The sequence below is a fragment of the Meles meles genome, chromosome 2 (genome assembly GCF_922984935.1).
Source record: "Meles meles chromosome 2, mMelMel3.1 paternal haplotype, whole genome shotgun sequence".
In the NCBI taxonomy this organism is placed as follows: domain Eukaryota; kingdom Metazoa; phylum Chordata; class Mammalia; order Carnivora; family Mustelidae; genus Meles; species Meles meles.
Window position 1 is genome coordinate 188,357,911 of NC_060067.1, and position 25,625 is coordinate 188,383,535.

General features: G+C 34.2%; 1 protein-coding gene across 4 annotated transcripts in view; it reads right to left on the minus strand.

Moving 5' to 3' along the window:
- Positions 1–3,016: 3,016 nt before the first annotated feature.
- TUSC3 (tumor suppressor candidate 3) overlaps positions 3,017–25,625 on the minus strand; it is a 241,470-nt gene continuing 218,861 nt past the window's right edge. For 2 of the 4 annotated variants that reach the window (XM_045997776.1, XM_045997774.1), the window contains 4 exons: positions 18,841–18,915; positions 14,872–14,962; positions 10,473–10,535; positions 3,017–5,350 (listed from right to left, as the gene is read on the minus strand). In XM_045997776.1, the coding sequence (XP_045853732.1) occupies positions 10,517–10,535; positions 14,872–14,962; positions 18,841–18,915 (185 nt within the window). In that variant the 3' untranslated portion in view covers positions 3,017–5,350; positions 10,473–10,516. Of the gene's footprint in view, positions 5,351–10,472; positions 10,536–14,871; positions 14,963–15,057; positions 15,154–18,840; positions 18,916–25,625 lie in introns of those variants that run through there. The other 2 variants (XM_045997775.1, XR_006817428.1) reach the window with 2 other exon arrangements.

Sequence of the window (25,625 nt, forward strand, 5' to 3'; positions counted from 1 at the left end):
TGGGTCACAACTGCTGTGCGAGTGCTGGTCCTGGCTGGAGCTGCTGCCAAGTGTGGTGAGTTGGTAGTTGCTTTTGGGAAAATGCCAGTACTGATTGCATTTAGGTGGAGTTAAGCCCCACTGAGTTGCAGATGTCCCAGAGTTAAGCCCTGCTAGTTGTTATGGGTGCTCACCTTCCTGGTACAGGTCCCCAGGGCTGGGGGTGCTCCATATGGGGCTTGATCCCTTTGTTCTCGTGGATGACCTTCATAACTATTCTATCCCTCCTGCTTATGCGTTCCCACTGTGTCTCTGTTTTTTTGTCATTTTCACTGTCACTTTCAGAGAGTTGAATTATATATGTCGTACCTTGATTAGTCTGTAACAAGTAAGCTCAGGATCCTCCCCCAATACCATTTTCCTGAAATCATTTTATAGAACTTTTTGATAATCCTTTTTATTTCAGTAGGAAAGGTGTTATTATTTGTTTCTACTTTCCTTTCTAATTTTATAAGTTTGAGAACTATTTTGTTTTTCTTAGTCTAACTGAAGGTTTCTCAGTTTTGCTGCTCTTTTCAAAGACTCAAGTTTGGTTTGACCTTTTCTTGTTTCTTTATTCTTTATCGTATTTATTTCTCTTCTGATCCTTCTAATTGCCTTCATTCTGTTGTCTTTGGGTTTAGATTGTTTTTCTCTTTCTAGCTCCTTAAGGCAAAAACTTAGGATAATGATTTGAGATTTATTTTGCTATGTAATTTTATAATTATATAGTTATATCATACTTTAAAAATCCTTCTGACATATCTCTGCTTTTAGTTGGAATGTTTAATGCATTTATCTTTAAAGAAATTACTGATAGGGCCTCCTGTCATTCTGCACTTTGTTTTCTATATGTGATAGGTATTTACTCAATTTTTCCATTACTACTTTGGGGTTTATATTAAATTTATAACAGTCTAGTTGGAATTAATAATAGCTTACATTCACCAGTATACAAGAACTGCTTCTGCTTCTCTGCAATTCTAGCCATTTGCTTTTATGAGATTATTGTCAAATTACATTTCATAAACTGTGTCAGATCTGTGTGTTCAGTTGAGTCCCTCTAGCAAATTTTTCAATTACGGTTTTTCAGTTTTAGAATTTGTATTTGACTCCTTTTATAATTTCTGTTTCTTAGTTGATATTTTCTATTTGATGATGCATTGTTCATTTGTTTCCTTTTGTTCCTTTGTCTGTGGTTTCCTGTAGCTCTTTGGGTACATTAAAGACTGTTAAAGTCTTTAGCAAGTTGAATTTCTGCTTTAAGGACAGTATTAACTTCTTTCCTGTTTCTTTGTGTGCTCCCCCGCCCCACAAACTGGTCATTCTAAATATTCCAATGTAACAACTGTGGAGATTGGATTCTGCTCTCTCTCTAAAATTAGTTTTGTTGCTTGTTGTAGTTATTTAGTGAATCTTCAAAACTGTTTTTATAAAAATTGTGTTCTTTGTCATGTGTGGTCTGTGAAGTCTGTGTTTCATTAATGGTCAGCTAGTGGTTTGACAGAGCTGTCCTTAAGTGCCTACAGATGAAAGAAAAAGAAACAGAAGAAACTAGTCCCCTGGGCTTTGCAGATTGACTCTGTTAGGTCACCCCATCAGTACTTATTCAGGGTGTTAACGGGCTGGTGTAAACATCAGCAAGAAGTAAAAGCTTAGGGTCTCCTCAGATCTTTTCTGAGGATGTATCCTGATCTGGGTTTTGGATGTGGCAGCTTTTCAAGCCTTTATTCCCCAAAGTCCTTCACTCTCCAGCTTTTCCTTTCATTCAGTCCTCAGCCATGTGTCTGTTGACTGTCATAACTGTTAACTCTAGCCTCAGGCAGGAGCATGTTCATTTCCTTATCAGTATTTTGGAGAAACACCCTCTGGAGCAACACCCCGAGAAACTTCTGAGTTAGGTTAAACAAAGGTAAAACCCCTTATTTGAATCCTCCCAGTAGCCCTCAGAGCAAAACAAACACTATTCCTTGGGAAAAGGAGTATTCTGCCTCCTGTAGAACCAGGTCCCCATACCAGTTACAGGCTACCATTTTTCAAGACCATTACTGACTAGGAAGGAGGATGGGGAAAGACTAAGATAAAATGCTATCAAGTTAGCCATCTGAATTTCAGTCACATTTTAAACTTTCATTTGATTTCTCTTACATCATCTTCAGACTTTGAACAATATTGGGTGACAGTTTCTGCCAGTCTTTCTAGTGTTTCTGTGGAGTGGATGGGTCCTTAGAGTTCTTCATTCTGCCATTTTCATTGCCTACATGCATGCATAATATTTTATGGAAACAGACACACCAATTGGATGAATGCGACCTGATTTTCCTATTATATTCTGAATGTGTGAGGCTTTACTAAAATTTTGTAAATACTTAGACTGCTATATGATAAAAACATTGCATATATATTTGGCATAATAGGTAAAAAATGGAGTATAGAAAAATTCATAAATACTTCTGAATTGTCTGAGGGAATTTAGGGGCTAGCATGAACATACTTGTACCCTTGTAGTGTGACTACCATGCTCACCCTTTCCCTACTATTAGAAAAATTATTAGTTTGACCCAGTACAGCTTCTTGCTAGAGTATGAAAAACCTCGTTTTAATATTTTAAACTGAACATTAAAGAGCTCTGAGGACCACTGTCTCCAAAAATCCATTCAAATGTTTTGTTGCTAGATGCTCTAGTTAATGTGTTTGTCTTTGTTACCAGTACTTCTTAAAACACACTGTTTACTGTCTTTGATCTCAAAATAATATGTCATGTCTTATTTAGAAATAACTACTCCCTTCATGTACCTTTAGGGAGGTTCTCCTAAATAGCAAGAAAGGGAATACTTGTCAAGCTCTATGGTTACAAGATATAATCTCCCCAAATCACCATGCTTGCTAAATTGTTAACTGACAAGGGATATTACTTTATATGCAAAAGAAAATTATAGTAAACGCACAACACTATTGGGCTTACTCATGTGAATATCTGATGCAAGGAACAGTATGCTGAGCAAAATGCAACATTTTATTCATTAGATGTTGTTAGAAATTACACTCCTTTGGATGGGATTTTATGTTAAGATTTTTCCTCTGTGTAGGAAAGCAGTTCTTTTTATTCTAACTGAAGACTGTTCAACATATAAATCAGTTTTTAAGGGAGCCTTCAATACAGTACATCTGGTTGAAAAGTGACATTGCAGGATACAGCATACCAGATAAGAATTAATTTTTCAATTTAATTTGTTTGGCAAAGGTAAAGATAGCCTATATTACATACATGATTTTCCATATGCTAAATTCTGAAGCGAAACTACATTTGAACCACTCTTTGTAGTTTTGCCCATAGCATTTCCAGTAACAACTTGTCTTGAGGCAGTTTATTTCCCTCTAGAATCACTTCCCTAATGTAACAACAGGCTATAGCAAAGTGACAGCTCTCTAGCTATAAAATGCTAAAAATTTTTTGTTGTTGTAGGCATATATTACTGAAAGGAAATTACATAATACAGGCTACAAAACTTTTACTAATCTGAAATAGAGAAGTTCTCCTTACCTTGGTCATTTTCTGACCTTGGTCATGATTGAACACTATATTAAAGTTTTATAGACAAATGTATATTGTTTAATAACAACTTTGAGCCTTAAGGGGACAAACAAAAATAATTATAATAAACATGTGTTTACATGTAAAGTTTGGTCTCAGATTCCAATTGTAATGCCTGTTCTGAATGAATTTTAGAAAATGTAAAAATACTCAATGGATTTACATTTACAGGTCAAGTGCTACCTAGGGATAGGCATTAAACAAATGATCATGATAACTTAATGTTTTCCATAAATGCCATTCCAGTACTAAATTTATCACACTTTGAACAGGAACTAGGGAACTTAATGTGCTTTTTAATAACAGATTTGGGAATATGTGGTAAGGTGAACAGAGTTCTGAATTATTATACAATTTTCACTGAATATCCTATTTTGACAAGATAACTTATTTCTAGCACACATACTGCCCTGGAACTTAGCTTCATAAGCCCCTGTAGGATTTTTATATTTCCCATTCTTTATTGAATTTCATAAAGCTATGAAATAAATAAATTTAGTAGATGTGCACTTGGTTCCTATTGGAGACTGTACACCTGAAACTCCTAAGTTTTCCATGTTCTATTATTTAGATCTTAATCAAAATTAGATAACAAAACCTTTGTTTTTCCTTTTTCTTTTTAAAAAGTTTACTGAACTGTGTTTTTAAATTCTTCCTTAGCACCAAAGAAAATAAAAATTCAGATTTGAGAGTTCGAAAAGCCCAGTTTATAAGCCCTATTTTTCTATTTTTTCTGGTTTTCAGCTTCTAATACTTCTGTAAGTCAGAAAATATTTTTAAATCCTGTCTAATTTACAGGGTTGTTGTAAAGAAAATAACATATGCAAAAGTGCTTTATAAACTAAAAGAGGATATACAAACATAGTAATGGTTAGACTCCAATATTTGGTTTTCAAAAAAGCTTCACTGAGTCACTCATATATAGAATAATTTTTATCTGGATTCAGGGAATGAAGTTTTGATGGCAAACTTCTTCCATATAATATATGGGGAAAATGGCCATCAAGGTTAGTTTTGCAGTAACAAGTCTGGATTCCTGGGTGACCCTTCTAAATTTAGAGAGGAAATTAATTTCTAGTTCTGGTGTGTTGCTTCCATCACCTAATACCTTCAAGCTTACTGATTTAGACCTGTTCGTTTTTAAAATTTACGTCCTGGAAAAAAAACCCTCCATTTCCCAGGTTAAGCTTCTAAGTTGGAGGCACTATTCATCCAGCTCCCTGCCTCTAATTGTAATTAATAAGAATGAAACATTTGTAACCATACACACATCCTTTATACTGAGATGACAATGAATATATTTTCTCAGTATGTGACATATTTTCATGCATATACCTTATCTCTGTACAACCTTAAGGATTCTTTAACATATATTTCATAGTTTTCCCTTACTAACATTGTGGTTTTCTTTACTAATGAGTGAACAGTTCTAACACATGAATTCATAATTACATTGTCATTTATTTCAGTCCTACAGCATACACTGAATATAATATGCTTGAAAACACTTCAGTATTTCTTGTTCTTTCCAGTGCTAATATGAATCTTAACTATCCACTTCTATAAATTAAATTGGCTAGGAAAACACATTTCAAAAATTGTACAAGAATAAGCTAGAATTATCACAATCAACGTGGATATGAACTCAAGAATTCAAACTATATCTCAGGAACACTTTATCTTCATGGTAAACATTCACTTTATGCAAATCCCACTTGGCTTCATTTAATTAAAAAGCTGAAAAAGAAAGAAAATTATATGCTGAAAACAGGGAAAACACAATGTGCTTTTTATTCATTCTAAAATAGTACATGTAAATAGATACAATAAAAATGTCATAATTATATTCACCTCATTCTAATTTTTTATCAGGGCAATTTCTCTGAACTAGTTCCTGAGATGGGGACAAAACTTAAGGTCGTTAAGGCGAGGGGTGGGAGAGGATGCTGATAAGAACTCGAACTAGCAGTGTTTAAGTTTGGGTAAAATACCCCATTTCTTTCTGTGAGCCACTTTCATTGCTGCTTAGAACAGTAGTTTAACCAGTGTTTAAATTGGCAATGTAAGTAAGAGGAACAAAAAGTATGAATTAAAACAAAGATTTGAATTGGGTCATTTCAATGTCCTAAAAAAAAAACAAAACACAACTTTCTTCTCTTCAACCTGTAATTCATTCACTTACATAAAATAACTAAACACTTGATGTTTTTAAGTGAAATTTATAACTGAAATATATTGTACAGCCAAAAAGAATGTATATATGAATCATGAGTCTCATCAGATTCTGAGTACATAAATATCTGTACATAAATGCTTGTACAGACAGAAATAAAAGGGAGCTATTTTTCTTAACTTCCCTAAGCAAAGTTTTAATCTATGAACAGAAATATAAGTTGTGAGAAGGTAAGTCAATTTAAATAACATTAACTAAGTTTCTGCTTGATATTTGTACCTTTTTCTAACATGTGGCAAGGTTTTTTGTTTTTTTTTTTTGTTTTTTTTCTTTTTTTGGTCCTGACAATATAACTTTGCAGGGTGACCAGAGACAAATCATATTTTAACAAAATATTAAAATAAAAACAAAAATAATTGTTGCTACAATTAGAAAGCCATGTAGTTGGAAAACCGTTAAATTCTTAAGGTTAATATAATATCTGGATGTTTAAATCTTAATATCCTAGGAATATATTTCTTTGTCTTTCTGAACCTCGGTTTCCTCATTAGTGAAAAGAATGTTTGGCTGATATCCAAAGTTCTTTATAGTGCCCATATTTTATCAACCTAATGACCTTGTGATGCTATGTGCTAAAAGTAAACACATATTTAAAAAATACTTAAAATGGTATATAACAAAAATATAATAAATGTAATATAGTATAATATAACTTATAAAATAAAAAGGCTTTCAATCTGAAATAATTACTCCATTTCTGAGAAATTATTAAAGGCTAGAAATCGTGTGCTGATCCCTCAATGCAACAAGACCTTGCTTTTATTTTTCAAAATAACTAGTTATGACTGAGGCCTGAAGAAGAGTGTCAGTGGGGAAACTTCCTTAGAGCAGTAAGCAGTGGCTGCTGTTCAATCCACATAATCCCTAACACTGATGGCAGTGCACAGAGATGTGTCCTTTATAGATGAACTCTTTGGCATTTTCTGTCTTTAATTTTAAACTTCCCCTAAAGATTAAAGCTAACTTAAGAATGAGAGTTAATGATAAAAAGAAAACTTGGTCATAAAATACTTAAAACTTAAAGTTGAAAAAATTATGACTTAAGGAAACTGAGAACTTACAGGGTTTATTTATTTTTTAAATAACTGGTCTAAACCTTTCTAGCTGTGTGCATTAAAGATCACCTTTTATCATTGCTAAAGCTATTATACTATAAAAGCAAAAACAGTAATATGACCCTTATGATCATTTTATACTTCCTAACTTTTTGGATCTAAAAAGTCAAAAAGATTCTGTGATTTTTAGATAAAATCTAAAAATAAAATAAAATAAACAAAAGGATCTCTATACCTTATTAAGGTAAACTAAGAATCCTTAGTTACTGCACTATTGGTTCACACTAGGAATTTTTCCCAAACTATAATATTTATTTTTTTAAAAAGCTTGTTAAAACTATCTTTTGTTTACATTGTATTATGCAATGACAAATACATACTTTATCTTGAAAGGATTCTATTGTCTTACAATAAAGGTAAGTTTAACAGACTACTTCCTGTTTTTTATATTTAAAACCTCTTTCATAAAAAGTTATAAACTTTACAAGTGTTCATTCAAGACACTGGAAAGATCGAAGTGTGTCAAAAATGTTTTGTTAAAATCTTTCTTAGAAAAGCATAAAATATTCTCTAGGTAATCATTCAGTATTAATATTAAACATCCAAGGTATATTCCAATTTGAATGTTTTATATGGATTTCATCATTTGAGATTAGTCCCTCATTCCTATCTGTCAGGTTCTGATATGATTTTTTCTTTTCTAGTAATTTTGATGTATAATGTAACAGTTCTCCTCTATCTGTGTTTCTAATAGTGCTTGGATAGTATCTTTCCTAGGAATGCTTATTGTAAAAATGTACAGAAATACTTTTATAACATAAAAACTGTTGAATACCAAAAACCAAATATACTCCTCTTACTTGGAATGTATTTTTCAGTATCGTGGTTGGGTTCCTCAGAGAGGGAGCAGCTGCCTTCGGTACCACCATCAATCTCTGTCTGAACTCCCTTTTACCCTTTCACGAATGATTCTCTTCACAGGTCATGGTAGTATGTGCATACGTAACACTGACTGCTGTAGCTAGCTTACTTTGAAGTGAATGCATGTATGGTCAACTGACGCAAGTAGCGACAGAAGATGGAGGCTACATGGCAAGTCTAGAGAATTGTACACAGAAAGATTAGAGAGCAGACTAGAACCAGCATGAATATTCCCCAGAAACTCCCCCTTTTGCTAGCTTGAAGGGATGAAATTATTCCCTTCTGGTCTACGTAATTTGATTATTGCTTAAAGTACATCAGGGATGCAGAGGGGCATTGTGTAGACAAAGAAGGAAGGGGATAGAGATCTCCAAAAACTTCCAAGTTTGGTTCTTTTCTAATTATTCCCTCATACTTACAAACATTCAGGATTTACTTAAAAATGCAGTCCTTGACTTGCAGAGAAGTGACATTCTAAAAGTTTGTAACAAGGTTATTATTTGAAGTACCAAATAATTTTTCTAGAGAAACATTATTTAAAATGTAGTTGTTGAGCCAAAAAAAAGTCTGTCTCAATCACTATTCAGCAAAGATTTACTGCCCATCTATTCTGTACAAGAATATTGTGTTTAGAAGGGCGCTGTAAGATATGAAATGACTGAAAGTCATGGCCATTAGGTTTTTTCCCTAGAGGAGAGTAGACCTGGACACAATTAAGTATAACACAGACATATCTGATGTGATGACAAGTCCAAGTGTTAGAGTTTTGTTTGCTTGTGTTTCAGTTCCTCTGACTTTGAAAACAAGTTAAAGGAAGGGATAGTAGCCTAGGCTACGGGAGTTAAGTGCCAAAGAATAAAAATAACATTGTGTTATGTTCAGTATGGGAGTATGTTCAGTATGAGGAGCCCATACACTTTCTGTTAAAGGCCAGGAAGTATATAAAAACTGTGGGCTGTAAATCTCTGTTGAAACCACTCAACTAAGCTGTTGTGGAATGGGAAAAGACCTCTGGATTTGGTCACTGTGTGGTCACTGGAGACTCATATTATATGTAAAGCAAGTTTATTCCTTTTTTCTTCCTGTGAAAAATCTAAACAGGTATGAAGTAGTGGCTTGCATTTTGTTTTTATTTATCTTAATTATCTGTTGTTGGTGTTTAAAAAAAAAAAAGATGCATACACAGTGCTCTTAAATGAATGCTATCCAACTGGGAGCTGGTTAAATTCTCTGAGCTCCTCAGATGGACATAATTTTCTTGTGTACTATACTTCCTATTCTCAAACTGGGGAAGAGTCGGGAACACCTAAAGGTGACATGCCACTCTGTCTTACAGAAATCATTTATGTGATTAAAGGGCAGTTGCTCAGATTTCATTTTGGTATTGAAAAGAAATTGGAAGGGAGGAAAAGCCTTGCTGCTTTACTCAGAGCACAGATCATCCGCTAGTTGAATTGTTCAGTTGGCCTTGCACCTAGTAGAACCCAATGATTCACTGTTCTTAGGGCTTTCTTAACCTTTACTTTATATTCATAAGTGTTCTAAGGGGATGCAAGAGAAAAGTACATTATGGCTGTTAGCCAGTCATCTTTAGCCTGCTTCTCGGCTTTGTAATAGAAGAATACTGAACCCAGAAAAATCTTCAAATCTGAACTCAACAATCCCCAAAAAAGTCTCTGTCAAGTCTCATTACTGCTAAGGCCACTTCTCTACACAGCCTAAACTAAGAGACTTAGTCATAGCTTTCATAGCATGGTTATTAATAATGAGACATAATCAGGAAGGTAGATACTATGTCTGGGGGAAAAAAGAATAAAGCTAGTGTGTGGAATAAGGTTGGGAGACAGATGAAGATCAGAAAAAAGTCTTTTAGATCACAGGAGCTGCCTATGCAGGGTTTCTGCATAGAGTAAGTTTGCACAGAGTAAATGGTTCCTGTCAGAGTAAGGAAGTTGAATTATCAAGACGGAACTCACCCTCTAGAGCCATTTTGTGTATGTTTGTTCAGACTATGTATTGTGAAGCTGGAGGGGTTGGAATGAGCAGTACAGAATGTAAAAGAAAAACAAAAAACTGAATTTTCTACAGAAATTATTTTATATAGATTCCTAGTATCTATTTCTAATATTACCAAATGCTGATTAAAAAAATCTTGGTACATACTTAAAAAAACATGCATTTTGTTTTATTATCTTAGGAATTAAAATTTATACTGTTTGTTAGTGGAAAGAGAGATGTGACTACATTTGTCCTAGGCAGAATGAAATGTATTTCTGTCATTTGTTTTAGTTCTGCTTTCCTAAACTTTTCCTAACTTCTTCCTAAAGTAGTAAGAGGGACGTAACTAAATGAAATTATACTTTGTTTGGAGTGGAGTGCATATGCATATATGGGAGTATTTGACAAACCTACTATTTGTCAAATGGTTAATCCATGGGTCAAAGTCTGTTGCAGACATCTGTATCTGAGGTCTTCTCTCTAAAGCAATGTACAACAGCCTAAGATTGGAATATAGGGTCTCACAGTTAAAAGTTATCTTACATCTATAAAACAGCAGTTTGCTATAACTTGTTTATGTATGAGAGAAATATTATGGTCTTTATTTGAAAGATGAGGAAAACTGAGGCTCAGAGAAGATTAAAAGACTTGCCTGAGGTTATAGTTTTAAAGTGCCATGGTCCAAATCACATCTTCTCACTCAAAGTCCAGATCACTTTCCAATACACCACAGTGAAATACAACAATATGGAAAAAATAGTCCTTAAGATTCAATTTCCATTTGCAAAATATTATTACAAGATTTAGCACTGTATTCCTTATCTAGATAAGATAGGGGCCAGACAAAGGTGCCTTTAGAGCATTCCAGCTCTTCTCCGAATCCTCTCTAAATCTTCGGTCCTTTATGTCATTCTTCAAAGCTGGAACTCAGCAGGAGAAAGACAATCCCAGTGAAATTCTTATCAGTGATATGTATTGTGGGTTGATCACCACGTCATTTCAATATTATTTTTCTATTTGTATAACTCAAGATTATATTTAATATTTTCTCTACAGATGAAAGATCTACATGTAAGATACAGAAATGAATGTGAGATTGCTATACTGTATAGCCTGGGATTTTTTTGCCTTGCTATACTTGTCCACTACCATACTTTCCTCAAAATTCATATAAATGTCTTTCATTTCTGTTATTCTGTACTTTCCATTACTGAATGTCCATTTTTTTGTTATTCATTATTTCTCAAAATAGCCAAGGACATCAGGAATTAAAAGTAATTTTTAAAAAGACAATAGAAGATAGTTTCTATGTCCATTATAAGCTTAATAAATATATTTTTATTATTTGATGCCAGCCAGCTAAGAATCAATCTGAATTTGCAATAAGTATCTTTATAGCTCAGGTTTCTCGAATAATTATCTTTCCACACAGCACACATCCCTTTAGGTGTGTGGAATAACCTAACAACTCCAAGAGGTGTCATTTGATGTGAATTCCATCTTCTGGAGTTGTACAATGTGGCAAACCAGTACTCTTCTTGTCACTGTTTCTATCTTAATGGTTCCTGTTGCATTTAGATAATACATAAAAAATGTTTTTGAGTTAAATAGTCAATTAATATGATGAGCACCTACTATGCGCACAGCACTTTGGAGATACAAAAAGGTATTTAAGACTCTTCTCTAAAATATCTCATGATATTACAGGATGAAAATGACTTTAATACATAAAACAGTAATATATGAATACTTAATGAAGAATGTAATGAAATAAAGTGCTGAACAAAAACATAGTAAGATGAAGTAAGATGTTAAAGTTGAAGGGCTTGTATAGGTTAAGGAGCAGGTGAAGTAAATATTTTATTGAGAACCCCACTACATTTTAGGCATTACAAAGTGATCATATAATTTATAACCACAGAAGATGATAGGTGTTATACCAACTACAAATGAAGAAAAAAGCTCAACAAAGTTAAATATTTGGCAAAAGAAAGAAAAATAACTTGAGACAAACCTAACTGAGCCTGTCTCCAACTCCATGAAAAACTAAAATATGATTTTTGAAGTGAAGAAAAATGAGACCCAGAACTTAAGTAACTAACTCCAAGCCCCAAAGTTAGCAGAGAGGATCTGAGATTCAAACTCAGATTTGTTTGACTGCAGAGCTAGAGCTATTAATTTAAAAATTATATATTGAACTCAGCTCTTCTTATTGTAAATATTATTTTCCATTCTGCTACTCTATCTTGCTAAGACAACTAAAGAGTTTTATAAATAGGAAGCAAAGTGATTGAATTAATAGAGAATGTTTCATGTTTTGTTTTTTAACTAAAGTAGAAGTACTTTTATAGAAATTTTTTGAATTTTTGTAGGTCAAAGTGCATCAGTGGGAAAAAATGGGATATTACCTGTAAGTAAAGACTATCAAGTATTGCTACTAGCTCTTTGCTTTTCTCTGAAAATGGGATGAGCCTAAAGTTAATCTTTACTTAATACACAAAATGAACGCAGTGCTACCACTGAAATAAAATTCTTTGAATTATGGCTCAGATGGTAATTAGACCAAACTCTTAATAATCTTGATATTTCACTAGTAGTTTCAAGGGACTCAGGAGCCCAATTACATTCATCAAAAGGTTCAGGGACAATCTGTTCTTCGCTAAACTGAATCATGCAAATATAAAAGTTACTTAATCTTCAGTGTAAAGAAAATCCTACTTAGTAAATGAAATATAAATGTGTTTGAAATATTTATATCTATCTGAATTAATGACAGTAAGCATCTAACATTTATTGAGTAATTAATACTATGTGTTATTTACCACATACTTGGCAATGTGTTAAGTAATTTACATTCACTCTCATGTACTTCTTACAACAGTCAAATGAAGTATGTATCTTTTTTTTCACTTAGTAATGAGAAAACCAGTATTTAGAAGAATTAAATAACTTGTCCAAGGTCACAGAGTAACAGATCAGGGTTTTTTTGTTTTGTTTTTTTGTTTTTGTTGTTGTTGTTGTTTTAAGATCGGGAATTTAAATCCAGCAAGTTTGCTTATTGAAACCTAACTTTTTAGGTTTGATTGAATTTGGGAGAATTCAGTGATGGCGTGAAACCTATTGATATTGTAGGAAAAGCCCCCTTAAGACTAAGATTTAAGGAAAGAGGATAAACACTTCAAGCAGACATTTGTTTCTTTCAACAGTTATAAAGATCAACAAAAATAATAGTGTGAAGTGCTGAGAAAAACATAATGAACATAAATGTTTAAGGTTTTGTGAGGCTTAAGATTAAAAAGAAAAATAAAATGCATAAAGATCACTACCCAGAAGAAATTGAAGGTTGTAGATTAAACAGAATTCAAAATTATGAGGAATAAAAAATTAGCACTATATCCAGGATTACCTTTAAACTATCAATAGTATTTCTTGATACAAAAGTTAAAATTCACAGAAATTTAAAAGGAAGAAATCGACGGCCACAGGGGGCTTAAGGCATTATACCCAAGAAAGTACTTTAGCATTGGAGTTGAAGTCCCTGGTGACAGGTGATTTTTAAATTAGTATATGATATTGTGTTCAAATGTGCATCTTCACTATGGGATAGCTCAACGGTTTTATCCAAAGTATGGGTATTATCTAAAGTAGGCAGAAGTGGGAAGTTTTTTCAGTCTTTTTAAAGGAAAAAGACTGTCCTTGTTTGTCCTGGGAGTTCATCTCGAAGTCAAAGATATGGTCTTGGATGAGAAACTATTCTTGCCTTTTGCAAGTCTACTTCAGTGTATTTCTGCTGCAAATGATTGCATTAACTTAGCTCTTGGTCCCCAGGGTTAATAGTAGGGCTTGACTCTCTGCGAAGACGGATAACCACAAATGTCTTGTCAGAAGTACTTAGGACAGCACATGCCTTCTGGAATGTTTCGCATGTTTTCCCTTTCCTATAATGATGGTGTCCTGTATATCATTCTCTTATTCCTTACAAAGTGCTTTTATTTGAGAGGAGCAAGGCTGGTATTTTCTTTTTTAGGCAGACACTCTAATGCTTGTGCCACAGAAACACACTTCTGGGAGTGCAAGTTGTTTGAAAATGTGGTGCTATGTTATGCTCATAACTGACCTGGCTTCTCATGCAGAATAATCCCATGGGAAGAGAGAGCTTTTTCTTTAACATCTTACATTTCCACTTCTCAGAATTATTTCTCTCTCCCACTCTTTATTACTTCTCTCATTCTTGCTTGTGCTATCATCTTTACTTTTTCTCCAGTGAACTAGTTGTACAGATGTATATTTTCCCCCTACGCTGTTAGGTTTTTAGGATTTAGCTCAGGAGATAGCCAAATCTCTGGCATGTAATCTCTGCAGACCTTTAAGCAACACTTGGTTTTGATGTTTATCATCTATTTATTAACACATTAAAGATAAATGATGAAAATTTCTGAGAAAAAAATTAAAGATAATTCAAAAGGCAAATGATGCAGTGCAGCAATAATCATAAAAAAAAAAAAAGCAGGATCTACCATAACCAAGGGAACTTGAGCGTAAATCCATGTGCTAGACTAATTAAGGTAGGAAACTTGTCAAATGTAAAATTGGTATTTTGGAGGGTACATACTGATATTCTATACTATATTTTTTAGTTCTGAGAGATGCATATATGTAAATGTCATGGGAGGAAACATATATCCTATATAAACCTGAGGAAGCCAAAGAATTTGAATGTGAGTGATCAGATGGACAGACAAAACAAGAGAAAAAGAAATTTGATGAATTCCAGAAAGCTAAAACCCACTGTATTATATGTACATATATAATACATATGTGATATGTATCTCTAAAATGAGGTTCTACTGTCTATAAGGCCGTTTGCCTCATAGGTCCTTTGCAAAGTCTGAGCCAAACGCATGGCAGGTGCTCAAAGACTTGTTTAACTGAGTTAAAAATCACTTGGCAAATGAGTTAGCTACTTGATATTAGCCTTTAAATATACATTAACCAATGAAGTAGTTTATTAGTTAAAAATAAAAACATTCACATTAGTATAATGATATTACCTATAAGGATAGCCATGGTATTTGGAACGAAATATTGAAAGTAGAAAACTGAAGAAGAAGACCACCAGGCCTAATCCCACTAGGCAAATTACTAGAAAGAGACAAAAAATGCCATTAATGTCTAAACACATGGAACCAAAATGCATATGTTTTTTAAATGCATTCAATTAATAACAGTATACTTACATTTTAATAGTTCATGGCACATACAGGCACAACAAACCAGATAATCCAAAATACAATGTATTCATTATTTTCCACATTCTTCTCAATGAAAATGTACTATTTGGGGTATGAAAACAACAAAAGTGACTGATCTAAGTCTTCTGGTGCTTTTCTTCTCTTACAGAGTTCCTATAAGTACTAAAATGCCTCAGGGATCAAAACAAAACAAAATATGTGATAAACCACAAACAAGATTATCAGCCCCTGCCTTATAAAGCATTGGCTATATTAGCATAGACATTTGCATTGTTAGAATACTATACAGAATTTTATTCTTTTCAGATGCCATGCAATATTTACTAAGAAATGTCATTTTAGATTATTGGCTAGATTATTGCTTCAGTAAAAGTCTGTTACTTAGAAATAGTCATCCTAGTGTACAAAAAGCTGGAATAAAACCTTCAGGATTGAAGTAATAGGGATTCTGGAGAGCCCAAAGTGGGGGGAAATCCCCCCACAGAGTAGATACTTTTGTCAAAGTGCTATTATTTCTTTTAACAAACGAAGAAACTTTTAACAAATGGCATATTAGAGTAGAATGTGCTGTGGTCTAGGTTTTCAGTATCCCTGTATCCCAGGCAAGGTAACAAGAGTGAAAATACTTTTTGTCTTCTTTTCCTTTTTGTTATGGTTCGGAAGATTTTACTCTAAAGTCAAAGAGTAATAAATATTTGTAATACAAAACAATGGAAATATGTAGGCAAATATATAGAGTAGTAAACAAGATTTATTACTATTAGTAAAATACATGCTTCTAAAGTTAAAATGCTTAAAAATCTGAGCCAATTAAATGCAGGTCTGTTTGGAATAAAGAAAAACATGAATTTAAAGAAATTGAAATGGACAAATCTATGCCATAAATAAATAGAAAATAGAGTTAATTTTAAGAAATCTAAGCATTTAAGAATAAAACACTTGTACAATACTTATATCCTTTCATTAGTTTCAGACAATTCTTATAAAAATACTGAAAATATCTGAAATAATTAGAGAAAAGAAATGAAACACACTAAGGCACAGGACACAAGGAAGAGTTAGCAGTTCAATATACTTCCATAATTATGAAAGACATTAAAAAAAATCCTTCTAGCAGGTCTGAGACGAAGTTTAATTACAATCCTGGAAATCAAGGAGTGGGTAAGTTCTGACACTGTCAAAAAATGGTCTAGAAATCTGTCAGTTTTCTTTCAACTGTGTAGGATTATCATTCTTTCAGTTTTGAGTATAAATTGCTGAAAGTCCTAAGAGCTTAACAACATTCAACTGTAGCCTCTGTGATATTCCATTTCAGACAAAGTTCATGCAGTTGAACTTCAAATTAATATTGGCAGAAAATAAAGTAAAAACGTAGGTTGCTGAACATCCCAAAATGAAGAACACCTTTTTAAAAATGTGTAAACTATCCAAGTGTGACAGACACTGGGCACTAGATACAACAATAATAGCATCCCTTCTTACAACAATCTTACTAAACCTAGAACTGATTACCTAATGCTTTATTTTACACCTTACCACATCTGGTATTTTAATCAAATGCTCATTCTTTCCTTTCTTTGTTTTAAATTTTCAGAAGCTTTTAGTTTCTTTGCCACTTTGGTTGTGCTCAATGGAAAATGAAGCTCAAAGTACATGATCAAGTGAAACAATATATTTACTCGATTCTGTGCAGTGGAACAAAACAGTGCTACTCAACTCCTTGCATATAGGGAGGGGAGCAGTGGAACTGAGTGAGTAGTAGTGAGGAGTTAGTAATTACTGAATGAACCACTGCAGCCCATTTAAGTAACATACTTGTAAGAAAATGCTATGATACAGAATCATTCTGATCTGAGAAATAATAATCACAGTAGTTGTATTATATGTCAAAAAGGAGTAACTGTAAAATATATTTCCCATGTCTCTCTTTCTCTCACACTACACATGAATAAATAATTTGACAATGCTGAGTGTAGGAGTGATATGTAGGGAAATATCTACCAAGAGGGAAGCTGGAAGTAGTGATTTTGTAAACTCAGTATCACAAATGTTATAAAAAATTTGTGTATTTATTACTATTACTTAGCTTAATAAGACAGGATATATAATAAATAATCACATAAGAAATGTCTTCATTAACATTGTCAATTCCAAGAACATTACATTGTTTGTTCAAAAGATGTATCACAAAATGATATTCTGCACAATGCTTAACTAAAAGTAATGCATTAGATTCTTTTGCAGTTTCTTTACAATGGTGTATAGATACCATCATGGGAAAACAAAGGACAGACTAAATTGTATACTATATTCAAAATATTTTAACACTTAAGAGAACTATTTAGAAATCCTTATGATTATTTATATACATGTCACCATAGCTAATACCTCCAAGAAGAAAATAAATCTGGATTTTTATTTTATTTTTTAAAGATTTTATTTGACAGAGATCACAAGTAGGCAGAGAGGCAGGCAGAGAAAGAGGAAGGGAAGCAGGCTCCCCGCTGAGCAGAGAGCCTGATGCAGGGCTTGATTCCAGGACCCTGAGATCATGACCTGAGCCGAAGGCAGAGGCTTAACCCACTGAGCCACCCAGGCACCCCTGGATTTTTATTTTAAACTTCTTAATAAATTGTCTTTCTCAGATAACTGTGCTGTTCACACATAAATTCCAAGTTTAAAAAGTTTCCAGAAATGCTAAGCATACTGGGAAAAATTTTAATTATGGGTTTAATTATAAAATTACATAGGAACTTGATAATTAAAAAAAAGTTTTGTGGCAGGAAATTTAATGCCCTGTCTTTGTTCCTAACCTATGCTCCTAAGGGTAAATTTTTCTCCCATGTTCTTCCCTTGCCTTGTCAAAATCTAATAGTTCATACAAATGAATTATTTTTTCTACAACCCCCCTGAAAGGAATAGTTCCATCAAAGGCTAAAACGTAGATAACTTGCTTAGAAACACAATGCTTAGAAAACACAAGGCACCTGGGTGGCTCAGTCCCTTAAACATCTACCTTTGGCTCAGGTCATGATCCTGGAGTCCCAGGATGGAGTCTCACATCTGTCTTCTCCCCCAACCAGAGGTGGGGAGTTGCTGCTCCTTCTAACCTTTCCCACTCTGCTGCTTTCTCTCTCAAACAAATAAAATCTTAAAAAGAAATCTTAATCTTTCTAAAAGAAATCTTAAGATCTTAAAAAAAAAAAAAACATAATGCTGGAAATCTGTGGACTTGTAGATCTTGGAATACCACTGGAAAAGGCAGAGAGCCCGGAAAAGGCACGATCAAAAGATAACTTTTAAATGCTGATTAAAAGAAATTTGGAAGTAATCGGAAGGTATTCTATTTCAATGTTTTGTACACTGAAAACTGTGAGTCCTTGAATGTATACCTGATTGTTGTATCATAAGGAACATAGCATTTGCCAATAAAATCTCTGAAGACTCTGACCACAGAATTATGTGTCTCCCTGTAGTGTGGACGTTACTATGGAGAATACAGCTTCAGTAGACACGGGTCAGAGCAGCCCTGACAAGGGCTGACAGCTTGCCTTTATGTGCAATTCCACCAATCCCATTTTGGAAGAAATATATTTTAAATATTTGTATACCCACATCCAAGAACTAGAAAAAAGTAAAATAAACTGCAGCTTTCTCATATCAGAACATTTCTTTAGAAATTTATTAAGGACTTTTATATATTTCCCATTTTACTTAAATGAATCTTAAGATTAAAACAAAACTACAAAAATAGCAACACACACTTACTCCGTCTTTTTCCAACATCTCCCTTGGATGTTGCTGCTTCATTTAGAAGAACCATCCCCATGGTGATAGCAGCATCTATAGTAGTTGTCAAGGAAACAGCAGAAATACATGCGAATAAAATCTATTAATTTTTCTGGATCTGAACACCATGTGTTCTGTTCTGGAATGGGAACGTTACAACTGCATACAGGACTAGGTATGATTTAACTCTATCCACCTAACACAAAATGACCATTCTTCGTGTGTTTGACTATGGATTAGTTTTAAAAATAAGTAACTTGAAACAGATTTTTTTATTTCTTTTCAGCATAACAGAATTCAGTGTTTTTGCACCACACCCAGTGCTCCATGCAATACGTGCCCTCCATAATACCCACCACCAGGTTCACCCAACCTCCCACCCTCCCACCCTCCGCTCCTTCAGAATCCTCAGATTGTTTTTCAGAGTCCATAGTCTCTCATGGTTCACCTCCCCTTCCAATTTCCCTCAACTCCCTTCTCCTCTCCATCTCCCCATGTTCTCCATGTTATTTGTTATGCTTCACAAATAAGTGAAACCATATGATAATTGACTCTCTCTGCTTGACTTATTTCACTCAGCATAATCTCTTCCATCCCGTCCATGTTGCTACAAAAGTTGGGTATTTATCCTTTCTGATGGAGGCATAATACTCCATAGTGTATATGGATCACATCTTCCTTATCCACTTGTCCGCTGAAGGGCATCTTGGTTCCTTCCACAGTTTGGCAACCGTGGCCATTGCTGCTATAAACATTGGGGTACAGATGGCCCTTCTTTTCACTACATCTGTATCTTTGGGGTAAATACCCAGTAGTGCAATTGCAGGGTCATAGGGAAGCTCTATTTTTAATTTCTTTCTTTTTTTTTTTTTAAGATTTTATTTATTTATTTGATAGAGATCACAAGTAGACAGAGAGGCAGGCAGAGAGAGAGAGAGGGAAGCAGGCTCCCTGCTGAGCAGAGAGCCCAATGCGGGACTCGATCCCAGGACCCCGAGATCATGACCTGAGCTGAAGGCAGTGGCTTAACCCACTGAGCCACCCAGGCGCCCCTCTATTTTTAATTTCTTAAGGAATCTCCACACTGTACTCCAAAGTGGCTGCACCAACAGTGCAAGAGGGTTCCCCTTTCTCCACCTCCTCTCCAACACACGTTGTTTCCTGTCTAACTCTAAATGTTAAGTTCCAGGACTCATTTTCTTAGCACTTAGGAATTAAATGGATTTCCAAAATCAGTTACACCATTTCACATTATTGATGGAAGATATGTACTAGTTATAGTCACAGGGACAAATTTCATCAACAATCAGAGAAAATAAAAATATATTTACTATGATTTTTTCCCCAGGGCTTGTGTGTATAGCTTTCCTTTTCTTGGCTTCTATTTCATGTGTTTCATAGATTACCTTGTTTAAAGAAATATTAAGGTCCAGTACTGTGTCACTTGGAAGTTTTTGTTACCAATTACAAGTCTTAAAAAAGCAACAAACGCATTGTGATAAAATGCGCTCACAAATTTAGTAGGATTTTAAGACTAAACACAAAAATTCTGTCATGTCTGCTTGCAGCAGGATGAATATATTCATACCACACTGAAAGATGGCAGAGATTAGAAAATGATAGGAGATTTCACTTTTTTTTTTTTTAAATATTTTATTTATTTATTTGACAGAGATCACAGAGAGGCAGGCAGAGAAGAGGGGGAAGCAGGTTCCCTGCTGAGCAGAGAGCCAGATGCGGGGCTCCATCTCAGGATCCTGGGATCATGACCTGAGCCGAAGGCAGAGGCTTAACCCACTGAGCCACCCAGGCGCCCCAAGATTTCACTTTTTTAAGAACATTTTTGGTCATGTTATTAAAATAGGTTTGACAAGGACTAATGTTAAGATTTAAGAACTCGTCAATTCTGTAAATATATTTATTATGTATTCTGCCCAAATGACAGGTTGAAAAATATGTGAAAACTAAAGTAATTCTAGACCAGAAATTCCTTAATTTGTTCAACTCTGTTATTGTCTCCTTGTATTCATTTCTACTGCTATGTATGTATAACCAGCATCAGTAAGTCTGCTCTACAGGATACATCTAAGTGTCTTCTATTCCAAACTATTGAAAGCTCAACGAATATTATTTAACTATGTCTGTATAATTAAGTGGAGGAGGTCAGGGAAAATTCTGCAGAGTAAATATTTCCACTATATTTTCATAACCATCATATCAAAGTATTGGTTAATGATTATAAAATAATTGAGTCTTTCATGGCCATATTATCCAACTTCTAAAAAACAATAAATACCTGACTTCTCCAGTTAGGTATTTATGCTTATAATAACCTCTCTATATATACAAGTGGTTTTCAATCTATTCTATTTAGCAATCTTTTATGGAATTCTTACCGGAGAAAACCAACCAACCTTGATTTGAAGCCTACCGCATACAAGAGAAAAGCCTCTTATCAGCACTATGAAACACCAGCCCCTCCCACTCCCCATTCTCAAACCAAGCCCAAAACACATACAGTGGAACCATGATACATAGTTTGAGAACCATTGAAATTCTGGTAATTATTTGAGTTCCTTGAGTTTCAGTCATGTCGTGATAGCCTGAAAAGGGTAAGGTAAGAGAACGAATATTTCATTTTTTCAGTATAGGTAGTCTGTGGACTGAAAGGATTCATTCTTAACATGTTTTAGACAATCCACTGATAAAAATTCCCTTGAGCCCAGAGTCCTAGGACTATGCTAATTATAAAGTTATGGGGAAAAAAAGCTCCTATCACTCAAACTGCTCATACGTAAGGAATTTCTATTGCTTAGCTTATTGGAGCAAACTATTGTGACTGTACAGATCCTTAATAAAGAGTTAAATTAGGTTTCCCTTTCATCCTTCTCTGGTTATACTGGCCAAAATTTAGTAATACCAAAGTTAAAGCCATCAAATCAATAAATAGTACTTAATAAAAGTTTATTGGGTGTGCAAGAACAATTTTTAAACTAGGATTCCCCATATTCAAGGACTAATATAATTCTCAGGGACATGAAGTTACTGAATGGCTTATAAAGCAAAAATGAAGAAGTTATTGACCTTTATAGTGATTGGTTATTACAGTGGGGATTTCCAGATAGCAGGGGATTGGTTACGAGTGATTATCTCTCATGCCATCTTTAGGGAGATGACTTAAGTTTCTTTTATAATTATCAGAGCCATTCATAAGAACTGTCTCAAGTTAATTTCACTTACATTTTTGAAAAGGGCTAAATTTAGTCGTGTTTATGTGGCTTAAATGATTTTGTCTGCTAAGGGAATTCTTAAGTCTGATTTCTACTTTGTAATTCACCTTAATACCCTTTATAACATTCAGGTACAAGTTTTGAATCTACACAGTTAAATATACACATTTGATCTGAAAATTCACACAGGATGCCAGGTCATTTTATCTCTAACAAAATACTTTTTGCAAATATTCAAAATATAAATGACATTTAAAATGATTTTATGTAGATATTATAAGTAAAATAAGCATCACTACAAATGTTTCTGAAATTCTATTAATAAAATCATGGGCAAATGTGACTATTTCTATTTCTGGGGAATAAGTTTTACAAAATTAAATGCTTAAAAATTTTAATAAAAGTATAGCCATATATAAATATATATGCAGGATAAAATTTTACACATAAACACTCATTTGCACATATATATGTGTTATAAACACACCATACACAGATCTAATCTCAAGAAAAAGTATGCTTTATTCAGCAAAAGAATATTGGATATTACCTGTGGTTACACAAGTAAAACCAATCCCTATTAAAAGCTCTTCATACCATTTTTTACTACTTTTCCTCTGCAAATAGTTAAGTTACAATGTGAAAACTACATGAGTAATATGCTTCCTGTTGGAATTGTTTTTGAATAATAAGCAAATTCAGTTTATGACAGAATTATAGGATTTTCTTAAGCATATACCACATTTTATTGCTTTGTATTACTGATGCAGAATTGTTGCCAAATGTTTGCTATTATAAATATTCTTACAAGGATATCTGTTTACATGTGCAATATTTTCTATAAGATCTACACTTACAGGTAGAGTTTTTTTAAGAGAAGGCATGTGTATTTTCAAGTTTACCAAGGTACAATCATACTGTATTTTTCCTGTATTTCATCAATAGTTTTGCTGAATTATTGCTTTTACCAAACTGATGAGTGACCATCTGTAATAACAGTCTGAGCATCCTTTGAGAAATTGATTCCTCTCTTTGTTTAACCTTTTGTATATTGCTCTTTTTTCCCCCCGGACATGAATTGATTGAAGTGTTGCATTTCGATTCTTCCTTTATGTGTTGTCTTATATGTATGTATGTATGTATTTAATCTAATAGCCAACATTTATTTATCTCAACTATGTGCAGGCAACTGAGCTAAGCACTGTGCATGGATTTCTCTCCTTAAGCCTTCTAACAGTGCTATGAGGTAGGTACTATTTTAGTTCTTACATACAAACTGGGATAATGAAAATTAGAGACTAATAACTGGCACAAGGTGTTAAGTAGTGCTGGAGCCAGAATTCAGACCAAGGCTGTCTCAGTCAATGCCCATTTGCTCTTAACTACGATGCAACAGAAGTTTTCTCTTTTTTTCTTTTTATGTATTAAAACCTTAATAAGTTTGACATAAGACATTGTGTAAATTTAAGAGGTACAACGTATTAATTTGATATGTATTTTGATTGCCATTGTAGTGATAATCACCTCTATCATATTATATAGTTACCTTTTTGAAATAATTAAGGTCTAGACTAAGCAGATTTGATTGCAGTACAACACTGTTGTCTATATTCATTTCACTGTGCATTAATTCTCTATGGTTTATTTACTACCCATTATTAACTTCATACTCTTTACTGTCTTAGCTCCCTTCCTCCCTCTTGTGGTAACCACCATTTTATTGTTTTGACAAGTTTGGCTTTTTAAAATTCCACGTATATCATACAGTCGTTGTCTTTCTTTGATCTCACTTAGCATAATGTGCTCAAATTCCATCCCTGTTGTTGCAAACAGCAAGACATCCTACTTTTTCATAGCTGAACAATATTTGTGTATCAACTTTTTTTAACCATTCATCTATCAACAGACACTTAGGTTGCATCCATATCTGGCTATTCTAAATAATGCTGCAGTAAACACAAGGGGCATGTATCTATCTAAAGTAGTGGTTTTGGGGCGCCTGGGTGGCTCAGTGGGTTAGGCTGCTGCCTTCGGCTCAGGTCATGATCTCAGGGTCCTGGGATCGAGTCCCACGTCGGGCTCTCTGCTCAGCGGGGAGCCTGCTTCCCATCCTCTCTCTCTGTCTGCCTCTCTTGTGATTTCTCTCTGTCAAATAAATAAATAAAAATTAAAAAAAAAAAAAAAAAAAAAAAAAAGATAAAGTAGTGGTTTTGGACACATACCCAGAAGTGCAACTGCTGAATTGTATGGTGGTTTTATTTTTAATTTTTTTGAGGAAACTCCATACTGTTTTTTCATAGTGGCCACACCAATTTACATTCCCATGAACAGAGTGCAAGAGTTCTCTTTTCTCTACAGCCTTACCAATATTTATTTCTTCTTTTTGATAACAGGCTTAAATTGTAACAGAATGAGGTGGTATCTCTTGGTCATGCTGATTTGCATTTCCCTGATGACTAGTGATGCTGAGCATCTTTTAATGTATCTGTTGGCATTTGCACATCTTCTTTGGAAAAATGGCTGTTTAGTTCCTCTGCCCATTTTTAAATCAGGTTGCTTTTTTGTAATTGAGTTGTAGGAGTTCATAATACATTTGGATATTAACCCCTTATTTGATATGTGGGGTTTGCATTCTGTAGGTTGCCTTTCCATGTTGTTTCTTTGGCTTTGCAGAGCCTTTAAATCTGGTGTAGTCCCCCCCCCCCCTTTTTTTCTTGTGTTGTCGTGTTTTTGGTGACATATCCAAAAAAATCATTGCCATCAAGACTGGTGTCAATGAACTTCTTCCCTTTGTTTTCTCCTCTGAGTTTTCTCGTACCAGATCTTATGTTTAATTCATTTTGGTTCACTTCCGTGGGTGGCACAAGATAGGGGTCCAATGTCATTGTTCTGCATGTGCAGAAGAGACATGTGTTGAAGAGACTGTATTTTCCTGAATGTTCTTGGATTCCTTATCAAATACTAGTGGATTGTATATGCCGAAGTTTAATTTTGGGCTCTCTACTTTATTCCCTTGGTCTCTGGGTCTGTTTTTGGATCAGTACAATACTGCTTTTATTACTGTAGTTTTGAAGAATTGTTTGAAATCTCGAAGTGTCGTACTTGTCATTTTGTTCTTTTACCTTAGGACTGCTTTAGCTATTTGGGGCCTTTTATGGTTCAAAACAAATTTTAGGATTGCTTCTCCTATTTCTTTTTTTCTTTAAAATATATTATTTATTTGATACAGAGAGAGAAAGCACAAGCAGGGGGAGCAAAAGCAGGAGAGGGAAAAGCAGGCTTTCCACGGAGCAGGGAGCCCAAAGTGGGGCTTGATCCCAGGACCCTGGGATGGTGACCTGAGCTGAAGGCAGGCGCTTAACCAACTGAGCCACCCAGGCACCCCTCTTCTATTTCTGTAAAGAATGCCTTTACATTTTGACAAGGATTGTATTGATTATGTACGTGGCTTTGGGAAGTATAGACATTTTAATAATATTCTTCGGATCCATGAACGTAGAATGCATTTCCATTTCTTTGTGTTTTGATTTCTTT